Source organism: Echinops telfairi, unplaced genomic scaffold (genome assembly GCF_000313985.2).
Source record: "Echinops telfairi isolate 266 unplaced genomic scaffold, ASM31398v2 ScPeMD7_9;HRSCAF=40, whole genome shotgun sequence".
In the NCBI taxonomy this organism is placed as follows: domain Eukaryota; kingdom Metazoa; phylum Chordata; class Mammalia; order Afrosoricida; family Tenrecidae; genus Echinops; species Echinops telfairi.
The window spans coordinates 28,969,722-28,984,396 of NW_022103906.1; the positions used below are offsets into that span (position 1 = coordinate 28,969,722).

The window sequence follows — 14,675 nt, forward strand, 5'->3', positions numbered from 1 at the left end:
TTCGAGTCATGGTAGTGGGAGCGGGGAGGAAACATTTAGGAACTAGAGGAAAGTTGTATTTCTCATCATTGTTACATCGCATCCTGACTGGCTCATCTCCTCCCCAGACCCCTCTGCAAGGGGATCTCCAGTGGCCTACTAATGGGCTTTGGCCTGTGTCTTATATGATATTGAAAAGCATCTTTGCGTTTTTTTCCATTAGACCCCAGTGGCATTCTGTCTCCGGTTGTGACAACTCAAAATGCTTCCAAAACTGCCAATCGTCCCTGCGGCAAGGGGAATCTTTGGTAAACACAACCACTTCAGATTGAGTACTGGCTTCTGTGAATTTAAGACGATATAAGAGGACTTCAAAAGTTTGTGGGAAAGCTCCATTTTAATTTTCAGAAACGACCTTTCCTTTATATTTCCTACTTTCAACTTCAGAGAAATTTATTGCCTTCATTATTTAGTTCATAAAAAATTAGAGATTCTCTTCAATCTTCCGAGTTCATGTGCCCCTCTATAAAAGGAAATGAAGATGTCTTTGTGCACTGCTGGGTGAGCACTGGACTGCTGACCTCAAGGTCCATGGTGCAAATGCAGCAGCTGCTCCTTGGGACTCAGACGTCCTTTAGAGGGGCGACATGAGTCAGAGTCGACCCAATGCAACAGGTTACTTTAATAGTTAAAATGAGTGTTCTCTTTCAAATACTGAATTAGGAAAAAAAATTGAAATAGGTTGAGATATATAAAACCACAAAATATCAAATATAAAAAGAGGAGAAAAACTCTGGGTACCTCGCTTCATGAAACTTAAAAGCTACATCAAAACCGAGGGATACTTTGGAATCCTTTCTCATGGCAACCTCTAATGACAGTTTCAGGAAAGAAAATACTGGGGGGAATGCTTTTCAAAAGTATTGACAAGTTGTGGTCAGTATGCAGATGTGTCTCTAATATACACATAAAGCATAGGTTAGTGTATGTACTATACATTACACGCCTTGATGGTGTGAATGGTTGAGTGCTTGAATACTAGTCTAAAAGTTAGAAATTCAAACCCACCCAGGCCCTAGGGAGGACAGACTTGGCAATCTGTTTCTGGAAAGTCTTCAAAGCCCTACAGAGCGAAGTTTTACTTGGATTCACAGTGAGTTCACCTCGAGTCAGAGCCAACTCAGTGGCAACTAACCACAATCTATTTCATGTACTTTCATTTCCTTTAAAATTACACCTCGGACAATTCATCACAACCCATCCATCCATCCACTGTGTCAAGCACATTCGTACATTTGTTGCCATCATCATTCTCAAAACATTTGCTTTCTACTTGAGCCCTTGGTATCAGCTCATTTCCCCCCTCCCTCCCTCCCTCACCCTTGATAATTTATAAATTATTATTATTTTTTCATGTCTTAACACTGTTCGATGTCTCCCTTCACCCACTTTTCTGTTGTCTGTCCCCCAGGGAAGGGGTTATATGTAGATCATTGTAATCAGTCCTCCCTTTCTCCCCCACCTCCCCACTTGCCCTTCTGGTATCTCTACTCTCATTATTGGTCCTGAGGGGTTTATCTGTCCTGGATTCCGTGTGTTTCCACCTCTTATCTGTGTATGTACACTTTTATATGGTTAAAATTTCCCAGAAAAGTGAATCAACTGAATACTTAAAACACACACACACAAAACACAATTCTTTTCTTCAAAAATTTAAATATTTAAGAGACACATATTTTTGCCTAAAAGTTGCTGTTATAATAAACAGTGCAAAAAGTAGCAATCCCTAGAAAAAATTTCCAGGAAACAACACTAGAATTGTTTGCTAGAGTAAGTAAAATGTTCTGAGTGGGAGTTGTAGTTATTCTCTTCTATCCAGATTTTAGCATAAAATTTTAACATGTGAGTAGTAGAAATAAAATACATAATAGTCATTGTATAATCATACTCCAAAGTCTACACATACAAAATCCTTCATATGTAATGCACCTTGCTAATTAAACTAATATAGCTATAGTATATATTTACAATTGTTTTTTCTACTCAATTCCTACCAAAATTTAGATGTGATTCAAATTCAGTCTTAAAAAAACATAAAAACTTTACTATTCTTCTTCTTTACTATATACAGAGATTACAAAGGCTAACCAACATGAAGGAGACTAGGTTTAATGACATATCCTAATAATTCTTGAACATCACACATTGTGTACAATGATCTAATGATGTGTTTATGTTTACAAACACACTTAAAATTTGGTTAATTATTTAACTCAGCTAAGAAAAGGAGAATCTGAAAACACTGCATAACTGGAGGCCATACCTGAATAACCCACTGTCGATGCTGCCAGGCATGGTAATTCTTTGCATCCTGATTAAGAATATCAGCAATAAACGCAAGTTCCTGAGATGGATCTTTCAGCCATTCGACCAAAACTCGTCTATGATGCCTAAAGTCCATGGGAGAATAGAAATATACTTGTTAGTGCTAAACACGTTTGGCACTGCCCTTGGTGATGTGGAGTAATTCTCAAGAAACAGAAATTCATCTAATTCATCGCTAAGTCTCAATGCTCTATTAGCAAGAAAAGGTAATAAAGAAGAAACCCTTAGAAAAATGGACAGATTTTAAGTGAGAGTGCGGAACACAAAAAGAGATTTCTGTATAAAATAAAATCAGAAACTTTAGGCTTACAGAAGGTTTAGCTGAAGCTAAATCTGGAGCTACAGTAATCTTCTGAGAACCGTAATATTCCGTCAAAGGGCTCTTATTACCCGATGGCTTAATGAGTGACTGGGGAAACTGTGGCCCTATTTCATCCACTACAGAAGCTCCCCTACTTAAAACAGCCGGTCAATTTCCCCTAAATAAGAAGTGTCCCCTTTTCACTATCCCTATTGATGGGCAAAATGAATTTGCTTCTCCTCCAGTAAGGAGCGATGACAAGATACAAGATTATTAATATAAAATTTCTATACTAGGAAATTTTCTCTAAGAGTGTTCTGTTGAATTTCACTTCTGTAATTTTCCTCAACTGAGCTTTATAATCTATTAGACCACAATATGTATTATTCTAAAAATAGGTAGGAGTGATAGGAAAAAGGGAAGGAGTTAATGCTTAGTGAACAATCTATTTTATAAGCACAGAAAATTTTCAAATTTCGCAGGATTTGAAGAATGCAGGGTATTACCAAAAGAAGACCCTAGAAAGGCTTTTAAATAATTTATTTTTAACATGTTCTAATTCAGCATTCGTAGCATTTATTTTTTTCTAGGGTTCTGGCAAATTCTACAATTTAGGAAAATGTTACAAATGAGTGCCTTCAGTATGTCAATCTGATTTCTAGGAGCACCTCAAGAGTTCTTACTGAGGGCCTAGGGTTTAAATAGTACTACACATAGGCCCTTAAATTATAACATGAGTTTTCATACTGAGAATTTCATAAAAATGACCAATTAAGTATAACAGAGAACTGACATTACTTATGCTCTATAGGTTATAATGGTGACTAACCAACAAAAAAAAACTCTGTCTACGTTGATTCTGACTCATAGTGACTCCACAGGACAGAGCAGAACTGTGCCACATGGTTTCTGAGAGTACATCTTTATGCTCGGAGCAGACAACTTTCTCCTGTGGAGTAGCTGGTAGGTTTGAACCACCAAACCTCACAGTTAGTAATCCAATGATCAATCCACCACACCAGCAATTTAAAACAACCAAACTTAAAATAATTGTTGTGTTTTCAACCAAAGTAGCTTTGAGTGGTTCTGAGTTGCGTTTTACACTTGATCTTAGCCAAAAGGCCGAGAAATGATCTTGAGTTGCTTTTTAAAGTGACAAAGAATCACGAGGTATTAATGACAGCATCCGTAGTGTCAAGAAAACTTTCTTTAACACGAGTTAGAAATAATTAAATGCTGAGAAGATTCATGACATCTAGATATTATAGCTATAGATTTCTATATAAAAGCCTCTATTACTAAAATCCCACAGGAAAAATAACTTTTTAGTTGAGTGCTTTAAACACTAAACTGAAACAATTATTTCATAATGCAACTTTTTAGAAATTTAACAATTCACTTACAAACAAAGATGTTCCCATGGTAAAGTTGTCTAACTGAAAATCTAGCAACTGGAAATCTTTAATTTGCTATTTTCTTGCTTCAGTTATTCAGTAGTTACGTCCTTTTATATTCTAAATTCTTGGATAATTTCTTATACAAGGATATAGACTTCTGAACAATAATATTCGACTTGCAGATTATTACCACCCAGTTAAGCCAGATATATGCAGTCATGCTCCACATTTTAAAATTCTATCTTTTCAAAATTAGGCAAAGGTGTTCTTTGTAGTTAACCTACGTGCCAAGCTCTTACTTGATCCCCTACTCTATCCTATATTCTTAGTCTTTCTATTAATATTCTCCTCTTACTGTGAAGTCTTTCTTGAAAACTAAGACTCCCTGTCCTGCCCAGACATGTTGTGTTGTGGAAACATTCTACTACCGCCCGTGCATTGCGACTTTGTAAAAGCACCGTCATGACTTGCTTTTCTGTTTAAGACTGGACCTGGATCATTGTTGTATCTCTAGTAGTAATACAATTTTTAAAATAAACAAACTAATACAAGATCAAATATCAGAAAATAATTTTCTAGCGTACTAACAAGCAAGTTTTTTCATGTTCACATTTAAATTTTTATAAAAGCCACTAGCAATAATTGAGTGCTAGCTATAGATCAAGTACAATTTAAAATACTACACATAAAATTATCTCATTTAATTGTTCTTACAAATTTACGAAGGAAGTATTGTAAGTGCCTATGTAAACTACTAAAATCATTTTAAAAGCAACAAAGACCTCACAATCCCACCACTCAAAGGCACATTCTACTAGCATGGTACACACTTCTTTTCGTCTTCATCTTACCAAACTTGGTAGTTCTTAGGTTGCTCCTCGATTATCGCAGTGATATAGTCCATCTCCTCATGCAGATCCTTTTGAAGTGACTTTAAAAGAACTCTCCGAAAATGCCTAAGCAAACATCAAGCAAAGTCTACTTAAATCTACATAAAACTATCTAGCCAGAGTATAAAATACAGCTACAAAGTTTATTGTGACATTCTATATAACTAAACTTGGGCAAAATAATTGATCGTGATTATTCAAACTCATATTGTAATTAAAAGAATCAAGCATTTGGAAGTAAAAACAGTGAGAGACAAAAATGTGAGGTAGAAAAGTTCACCTTGGGGACCTTCGAAGGCACGACTATTAGTTTCTCCTCATCTAGAACAAAGAGTGGCGAAAATGAGACTGATGGATTAAGCAGACCACAGGAAGACTGGACCACATAAACCCCAGCCTCCACTGTCATGCGACAGAAGAGCTCCATGGTGGCCAGCTACCACTACTGCTCACTCCAAAAGAGATCCTCGTAAGAGATCTTGGAGAGAAATGTACAAAATAACTCAAATAGCGATCAGGCTTACCGGTCTCTTAAGAGATTGGTGATATTCCTGACAGCATGACCCTTACATACCTTCTTCTAGAAGGTCAGCCTTTGCTCAGACAGAACCTAGGGCAGCCTTTGCTCAGACAGAACACTGAGAGAGCAAGCAGGCACAGGAAAGGAGGACGAAGTAAAACTTTAATTACAGGGAGGAAGTGGCAAGAGCAGTATTACATTGTGGGGACTGCAGTTAGTACTACGAATTAAGATGACAAAGAATTGAGATTACTGCACAAAACTAAACCAAACCCAATTCCATCTAAATCACAACAAAAAGTTTTAACGTGTCAGTAATGGAAGCTTTACTGAAGGAGAGGAGCGGCACAGTTCTCTTCTAGAGTGTGCTGTCAGGAGTCCTGGTGGCACGCAGCTCCAAGAGCTGCACTGTGGACCAGCAGCTGCTCTGCACCCGCTCAGAAGCCCTAGAGGCAGCTCTCCCTGGTTCTAGAACGGCCACTAAGACCTAGAATCAGCTCAGTGGCAGTGGGCTTGGTTTAGCATGGCTATCAGCATGTTCTACAGTACAAGAACCAAAGAGAGCTCTTTCCCAGTACAACTTGTGTACTGTATGTACTATACACAGTACAATAAATTCCAATTCAAAGGTTCTCATTAATGTCTTCATAGAGTTGAACTGATAATTTTTGGGGTTTTGTTTTTCCGAAAACAGTTAATTCTGGTCTATTTTCATTTTAAAATTCTGTAAATTTCTAACTCAATATATATTAATAGATAACTTGCTCAGGAGCTCCTTTAAAGCTTTCTTTAAAAAATGCTATAAAAGAGGAACAACAGTATTTATCCTTTTATTACTAGTCAAATAAAATTAACTTAATAGAGGATATAAATACAGTCAGCATAGCTTACATGAGTATTTTAGCTAACCATGGCAGAGTGAACAAATGAGTTTATCTTTTCTTCATTAAAAAAAAAAAAGCCAGGTAAATGACAGCAAAAGAGAAAAAGGGAGTCAGTCCACAAGGACGAAGAAGAGGAGGCTGAGGGAAACCACAGCCATCAGGAGTAATCTACAAAACGTGGAAACTAAGTAAGCACACACAGGAGACGAGGGATGCCTTTTGTATTCAACAGTGGTAACACGTTTTACATCTGCACCAGTCTAGCAGATGCATTTGTTACAGTGTCTGAAACACTAAATCCAACAAAAAGGCAAACTTTTTGAAGGGAATAAATGAAAGGATGCTGCGGGTTGTGGCTCGGTGCAGCATAAACTCACTCGTGATTTCACTAAGAGCTGTGATGGAAGCAGGGAGAGTGTGAACTCATCTCCCAGAGAAGAACAGAGCATGAGAAAAGTGAGGGGGAGGAAAGGACATACACGGATTATTACTTGGATTAAAAATAAAAGCTCACTTAAGAAAAGCCATGCAAACCAAACAGGGAGACATTTATACAAGGAATATGAATGACGCATAGTACTCACCACACGGTGTAATTGGCAGCATTTAACTCAATAGCATCCCGGGTTAGTGCAAAAGCCCGCTCACTTCTTTCATCCTGTTGCAGAACAGCCCGGAAATAATCATAAACATCTCTAACTGGAGACAAAGCATACAACTGCATTAGGACTACCATTCTCATTTAAAATTGGAAATATAAAGCAAAACATTTAGAGAAGATTTCACGGCATGCACATCATTTGTAACAACATATTAAGTTCCCAGTATTCTTCCCCACAGAATCACCCACTCAGAACTGATTCTTTTTTTTTTTTTTCATTTTATTGGGGGTTCGTACAACTCTCACCACAATCCATACATACATCCATTGTGTCAAGCACATTTGTACATCTGTTGCCATCAACATTCTCAAAACATTTGCTTTCTACTTGAGCCCTTGGTATCCAGTTCATTTTCCCCCCTTCCTCCCCACTCCCTTCTCCCTTATGAACCCTTGATAATTTATAAATTATTATTCTGTCATCTTACATGGTGCAACATCTCCCTTCACCCACTTTTCTGTTGTCAATCCCCCAAGGAGGAGGCTATATGTAGATCCTTGTAATCGGTTCCACCTTTCTACGCCACCCTCCCAGTATCGCCACTCTCAGCACTGGTCCTGAAGGGATCATCTGTCCTGGATTCCCTGTGTTTCCAGTTCCTATCTGTACCGTGTACATCCTCTGGTCTAGCCGATTTGTAAGGTAGAATTAGGATCATAATAGTGAGGGAAAGGAAGCATTTAGGAACTGGAGGAAAGTTGTATGTTTCATCGTTGCTACACTGCACCCTGACTGGCTGGTCTCCTTCCTGAGACCCAACTGTAAGGGAGTGTCCAGTTGCCTACAGAGGGGTCTTGGGTCCCCATTCTGCACTACCCCCCTCTCATTCACAATGATTTGATTTTTTGTTAAGAACTGATTCTTATGGATCCTTACAAATATATACAAGTACACGGTCTAATCCCATCCTTTGAGTTAAAAATATAAATGGGATCACATTGCATTCAATGTTCTGGTCTCTATTAAAATGTCACGGGTAAATGGTGCAGGCTCTGTGGAGGGCAGCCTGGAGGTTCCCAAATAGTTACACACAGAACTACTATATGGTCCTGCCGTTCCACTGCTAGGTATGGCAGCAGGAAGCAAGCAGATACACAGTGGGGGAGCAGTGGTTACAAGTTGGGCTGCGAGCCCCATGGTCAGCAGTTTGAAACCACCAGCAGCTCCTCAGGAGAAAGACTGAGCTTTTTACTCCTGTAAACAGTTAGTCTTAGAAACTTGGCTCTGAGTCACCACTGACTCAGTGAGTTTGGTTTCTTTTTTGGTCCACTGCGGTTAGTACAAGAGATGAAAGTAGAAACAATCTAAATGTCATCAACAAATGAATAAACAAACTGACACATACATACACGATGGAGTATTTCTCTGCCAAAAAGAGAAATGAAGTCCTGACGCATGCTACAATACGGATGAAAACACTACATAATTCAGTTACAAAATGGCAAATACTTGCATTGTAGGGGCTCGCTGTATGTGAACTATTCAGATCAAACAAATGCAGAAAGACCAAAATCGATTACTGATTACCAGGGGAAGGAAGGAGAGAAAAAAGGGAATCATTGCATAATGGTAAAATTTGAAAATAGTGGTCATAGTTGCCCAACATGATAACATTATTAATACCACTGAATTGAACGTGTTCAAAAATGTTGACGGCTCTCCAAAACACACAAATAATTAAAAAACAAAACAGAGGAAATGTACATAGTCACTGACTCAATGCGTGCTTTCCCATGAAGTGGTCTTCCAAGTTTACTCCCTCCCACACAGGCCCAAAGCTTCCAAGGAGAGTTACTGTACGGAGGGGAGTGGGTTAGAAACTCTGGTTTACCTAAGTAAATAAAGGGTAGACACGCTACTATGATCTGTCCCGCACAAAGTAATATGTAATTCTGAAGCACTATGCTATGGAGAGACAGTAAAGCTGCCCAGTGATACACTCTTCCTTGAGTTAAAAAATGACTATTGGGGGAAGGGGGAGAGGAGCTGACACCAAGGGCTCAATTGAAAGTTAATGTTTAGAAAATGATGATGGCAACATATGTACAAATATACTTGGTACAATTGATGTATGGATTGTTATAAAAGCTATAAGAACCCCCAAAATGATCTTTTAATTTAAAAAATTAATCATTTATACTAGAACCTGGGGAACAAGGAAGAAAGAAAGCATGTTTCCAACCACAGTTACCAAGCTGCCTCAATTTTAAATAGTTGAATTTCATTTTACTGTACAGGTATTCTAAATTATTAAACCCATGCCTTATGTTTACAGTGTTTTGCTGTTCTGAATTATTCTAAGCTTTTGCACACACATGCAAATTCAGACTTCTTTCTACTGGGTAAATTCCTTGATAGAATTACTGAACCTTGACTTTGACAGAGGTTGCTGTATTACCTTCTGAAGAGACCTGATGAGAGCACATTCCCTCCAAGATATGAGCACATTTTTTTCATATCCTCATCAATAGGGCATAGAAATTTCTAACGCTTGTCTATCTCAAAGTTGTTTGAATTTGCTTTAATTAGGAGTAAGTCTAAGCAATTTTACATGTCTGTATGAGCTACTTGAATTTTTGCCCATTATTGCTATTACATTTATGTGTTACAGAAATTAGACCTTTGCAGATATTAGCGTGTTCTGTGGCCATCCAGAGTATATTCAATATTCTTCACCAATTCCATCATTCAAAGGCATCAATTCTTCTCCAGTCTTCGCTACTTATCGTGCAGCTTTTGCATGCATGGGTGAGGACCATGCCAGGTCGTAGGTGAGGCCCATCTTAGTCCTCAAAGTGACTCCTTGACACTTGAAAGAGGTCTTTGTAGCAGATCTGTCCAATGCAGTATGCAGTCTACCTTTCTGCCGGTTTACAAATCAGGAGACATACAATGGCCATTTATTATATGCCCTATCTTTTGAAAAAGAGGCCCAGGTGGCACCATGGTTGGCTGCTAACCTAAAGTTCATTTGTGGTCTGAATGCAATAGCAGCCCCAAGGGAGAGAAAAGACCTGGTGATCCGCTCTTGAGGTTACAACTGAGGCTACCCCATGGGCTGTTCCAGCCTAGAGCATCACTAGGAGTCTGGAATAAAAACATCTTTAAAATAATATACTAGAGGAAAAATCAGAAACAATAGAAACAACAAAAGCTTCAAGACAACTTTATAAAACAGTACATTAACTCTATATACCATGCATGTATTCATCAGCATGTATTCAAACACAAACATATGTACAGTTCCATTTTTCCATGAGCTTTTTGAAGCCACCTAGCATATATAAAAAGGAGTCCTGGGGATATTGTGAATTTGGTGTTGGGTTGTTAACGACAAGGTTGGGAGGTTCAAGCCCACCAGCTGCTCCAAAGAAGATAGGCGAGGCTGTCTGCTGCCTACTATACAGGGTCTTTATGAGTGGAATTGACTTGATGGCACTGGGTTTGTTTTTTTTTGGGGGGGATGTAGCACGCGCATGCACACACATGCATGCACACACACACGCGCGCGCATTTTTCTGAAGAAAAACCAGTGAGAATAGAATACTAAAGCTTTAAGGCTATTTATTTCAAATCAACAAGCATTGTAAATGAATTCGGAATTTCATAAACAGAATTTCACATTCATTAAATGTATCCTGTAGGTTTCTCTTGATATTAACATACTCTTAATTAAAAGTTACCAACTTAATAATATACCATATATACTCGGGTATAAGCTGAGTTTTCCATTACATTTTTAATGCAATTTTTGTGGTAAAATTAGGTGCTTGAGCTGATATTCGGGTCGTCTTATACTCGAGTATATAGTTGTACTTCATTCTTAAAATTTATGTGCCCTTTTATTTCCCCCACCATCTCATGTTATTATAACAGATCTGTAGTAAAGAGTTACAGCCTGACACCTCAGGGGCAGTTTTACTATTCTATAGGGTTGCTATGGGTTGGGATCAACTTCATGGCAGTGTCAGAGTTTAATAGTTACACAGCATTCAACTGTATGACGACACTACCTTCTACTTATCCAGCCTCCAACAGATACATAAGTAAATGGTTCCAATATATGTATATGTATTTTTTTAATGTTACTTTTAGTAAGCTAGCCCAAGGGTCGGCAAACTGTGGCTCTGAAGCCATACTCGGCTCAATCGGTATGTACACGTGGCTTTGAAGTAAAACTGAAAATGAAAATTCAACTTAGTTTCATTTATACAATTTTTGAAGGATATTATTCAAATAATCGTGATTTCATGTTTGTAAAAATATATTTTGGCTCTCAATTTTTAAACTGTTGGGAGGGACAGGATTGGCTCTTCAGTCTCAAAAGTTTGCTGACCTCTGACCTAGCATATAAAGGGCTTATTCTAAGCCAGGCACTGTTGTTAATTAGTTCATGTGCATAGTTCACTCACACCATAGTTAATATTACCCTTGCCTTTGACCTAGGAGGAAACAGGAGCACTTGCTCAAGATTAAAAAAACGGCGGTTAAGAATCTGAAACCCCAATAAAATGACTTAAAAAAAAAAAAAGTAAATGCCTAGAGAAGCAACGTATGTACAAATATGCCTGATAAAAATGATGTATGGGTTGTACTAAGAGCCCTCAATAAAATATTCTTTTAATAAAATAAATAAATTTAAAAAAAAAAAGAATCTGAACCAGGTGGTATGCTTCCGAAGTATATTATGTTCTTAACCTCCTCTCCTATTTCTCATGCCACATGTCAAAGAAAACCCAGAATATTTCACTGAAAACGGTATAACTAGATTGTAATTTATGAGCATGTATTCTAAAATGGCTAATAACTTATTTAAACTACCATCTGTTCGCATGCCCAAACACCTAACTTTGTAAGACAGTTTAAAATGTTGCCAATCTGGTAGGTGAAAAGTGGCACCCTCATATCAGCATGTACATCTTTTGACACTAGCTTTTCTTCCTGCTTACTAGCCAAGAAAATCTTTTGTGTATTAATTGCCAATTCATGCCCTTGGCCTATTTTTTACTTGGGTTGCCTGCTTCCTTGTCCTTTGTGGGGATTTCTTCTAAAATTCTGTGTTTCAATCCACTGTGTTACTCACGGTGCTGTTTAACTGGCTCATGCTGTGCAGGGTGTCCTCCACTGCATACTTTTTCAACTCAGATTGGGTAAAGCTTACCTATATTTTCCTTTATGGTGTTGTTATGCTGTATGTAAGAATTTAACATGTTTGTTTTTCCACTCTGCAAAGGGCCAAAATTTATTCCCAGTGGAAAAGTATAAACATATCAGCTTCCCTAACATCTTTGTTATTTTATTTTATTAATCTAAAAAGGTTGATTAACATTTCTCTGATCATCTTTTCTTCCCTATTTTTTGAGTGAATTATCTCTTCATGCATGCTTCTCACAAGTGTGTTCTGCATTTTATGCTGTCATCTTCTGACCTTTTCTGTTCCCAAGTCTGTTTTGCACATATAATATCTTCTCCACCCATGAGAGAAAAGGCCATTCTATGACACTTAATTTCTAGTATGCTTGGAGTTCTGTTTTAGAGCTTTAATCTGTATGAGCTGTGGGATCCTTACACCCATGTACATTTTCCTCCTCTGGAATTTGTTAGGCAACCAACACTTAACTGTTTGAAATGAAAGAAACAGGGATGAACTACAAACTCCTGTCTTACACAATACTGTATGCAGTGATATATGTCTTTCAGCTTTTGTCTGGGAGAAGCCTTGTAAGTAAGCGGCCCGGATCCTTTGCATTAGTTGGAAGCTGCCTTTCTTGTGATGATTCCAGGTTCCAGTGGATTCTGCATTTTCTGGGACCCCAAATCATATGCACCTGCTGAGGCATGTAGGAGGTCGTGCACAGTCCGGAGGTTTCTATGTGTCCCACATAATTCTACTCCAGGAAATGTGTCCCAGATATTATGTATGTATCAAGATCTGTATTTCATAACAAAATCTCATAAATATTCTTCAATTCAGTATGCCTTTCATTAGTGAAAACACATAGTGTCAACAAAAAATTCAAGGCAGAAAACAATTGCATCATGATAGGGTTAATTCATTTGTAATTTATTTCATATATGGTATAAGTATAAAATTTTGCTTTTATCCAAATACATAATCAACTGTTACAAAACCACTGCTTGATTAGCCCATCTTTTACATACATATGTGAAATGTCTCTTTTAACTGCATATTAAATTCTGTATGTACTCATGATCTCTCTTTAGAGTCCTTATTAGTCTACTTTTTTCTCAATCAGTTCAATGTGTTAATTACTTAGTATCACATGCTCATATTTGATAAGACATTTCTCTCATACTATTACTCTTGCTTTTCAATCATTTCTTGGTTTTATCTTAAATCAGACCAAAAAAAAAACCCAAAACAATAAATGCTCTAATTGTGAAAGAAGAACGATCTTAAGAGGGCAACGCCTCAACTGTGCACATGCGTGCACACGCACACACACTCTCACAGAGCAGGCATTCCACATTACTCATTTACCCTTCCCTGGAAGAACAACTAACAATTAACATTTGTATGACTTTCAATTTACAAAGCATTTTCACATTCATTTTGGAAGAATGGATACTTTGTCAAAGAAAATAATCTATTCATTTTAGTATTAGTGACTATATCCCAACTCAGCCTAACACTTCATTGCCAAACACACTTCTGCAACCGAAGTTTAAGCTAAATAAAACAGCTTATCTGTTTTATTAACATTCTATATGACACACATGTTAAATAGTACATGCAAAGCACAGCCACATCATAACAATTATATACTATGATGTAACATCACTACATAAACTCAGACTGCCTACTCTGAACAAAATGAAACTCTCATTGATGAAAATAAATGATGAAAACCCACAATGTTGGCTTACCGTAATCATTCAGATTCTTATTAGGACAAAATTCTGTTGTTTATCTTGCTACATAGTTGTGAACATTAACTCTGTTACTATCTGACTTATAGACCCCCTCCTAATAACTTACATTTTTCGCTATAAATGATTTGGACGACGGGATTGGGGCCATCATTCTGCGGCACAGGAGCTATATCAGCCCACTCTGCTCTGTCTCTGAAAATACAACAATGGTTTTTTCAGTGATTCTTTACGGAGAAAACAACTGTTTTGTTTTTTTAAAGGCTAACCCTACACTTACCATAGTACCAGTATGCTCTAAGAGTTTGCACTGGGCTATTCCTTAATTAGAAGGCTGGCACTTTGAATCTACCCGGCAGCACCTCCAAGAAACCCCTGGCTACCTGTTTCTGTAAGGCTTGCCATTTGACATGAAACCGAACTTTCCTTAGGGTCTTCTATGCTGTAATTTTCACAGAACAGGTTCAGCCACCCACGACACCCTAAGATCAAGAGCTGAACACTTAACCACTGTGCCATCAAGGGCCTTCCGCACAGTGATACTACCTGATATGGCTCTTGCAGCCTCATCTTCAGGAGCCCTGTGGCAGAATGGTGATCGGTAGGGCTGGTGACCCACCGGGCTTCTTTGGGAGAAAGCTGAAGCTTTCTGCTCTGTAACCCACAAGGGCAGCTCTACTCTGGCTCACCTATAGGGTCACTAAGAATCAGAACAGACTCCATCAATGGCAGTGAGTTAGGCCCTACTCTTTATAACTTCCACCAA

At 38.0% G+C, this 14,675-nt stretch overlaps 1 protein-coding gene and 1 pseudogene across 1 annotated transcript in view; both read right to left on the minus strand.

Annotated features, from left to right (window-relative positions):
* FNTA (farnesyltransferase, CAAX box, alpha) overlaps positions 1–14,109 on the minus strand; it is a gene marked incomplete at its 5' end in the record, with an annotated part of 30,860 nt that extends 16,751 nt beyond the window's left edge. Inside the window, 4 exons of the mRNA XM_004707679.2 lie at positions 2,303–2,429; positions 4,914–5,018; positions 6,941–7,055; positions 14,019–14,109. Coding sequence (XP_004707736.2) covers positions 2,303–2,429; positions 4,914–5,018; positions 6,941–7,055; positions 14,019–14,109 — 438 coding nt within the window. The remainder of the gene's footprint in view (positions 1–2,302; positions 2,430–4,913; positions 5,019–6,940; positions 7,056–14,018) is intronic.
* On the minus strand, positions 3,629–3,799 carry LOC115868321 (annotated as a pseudogene).
* Positions 14,110–14,675: the final 566 nt, after the last annotated feature.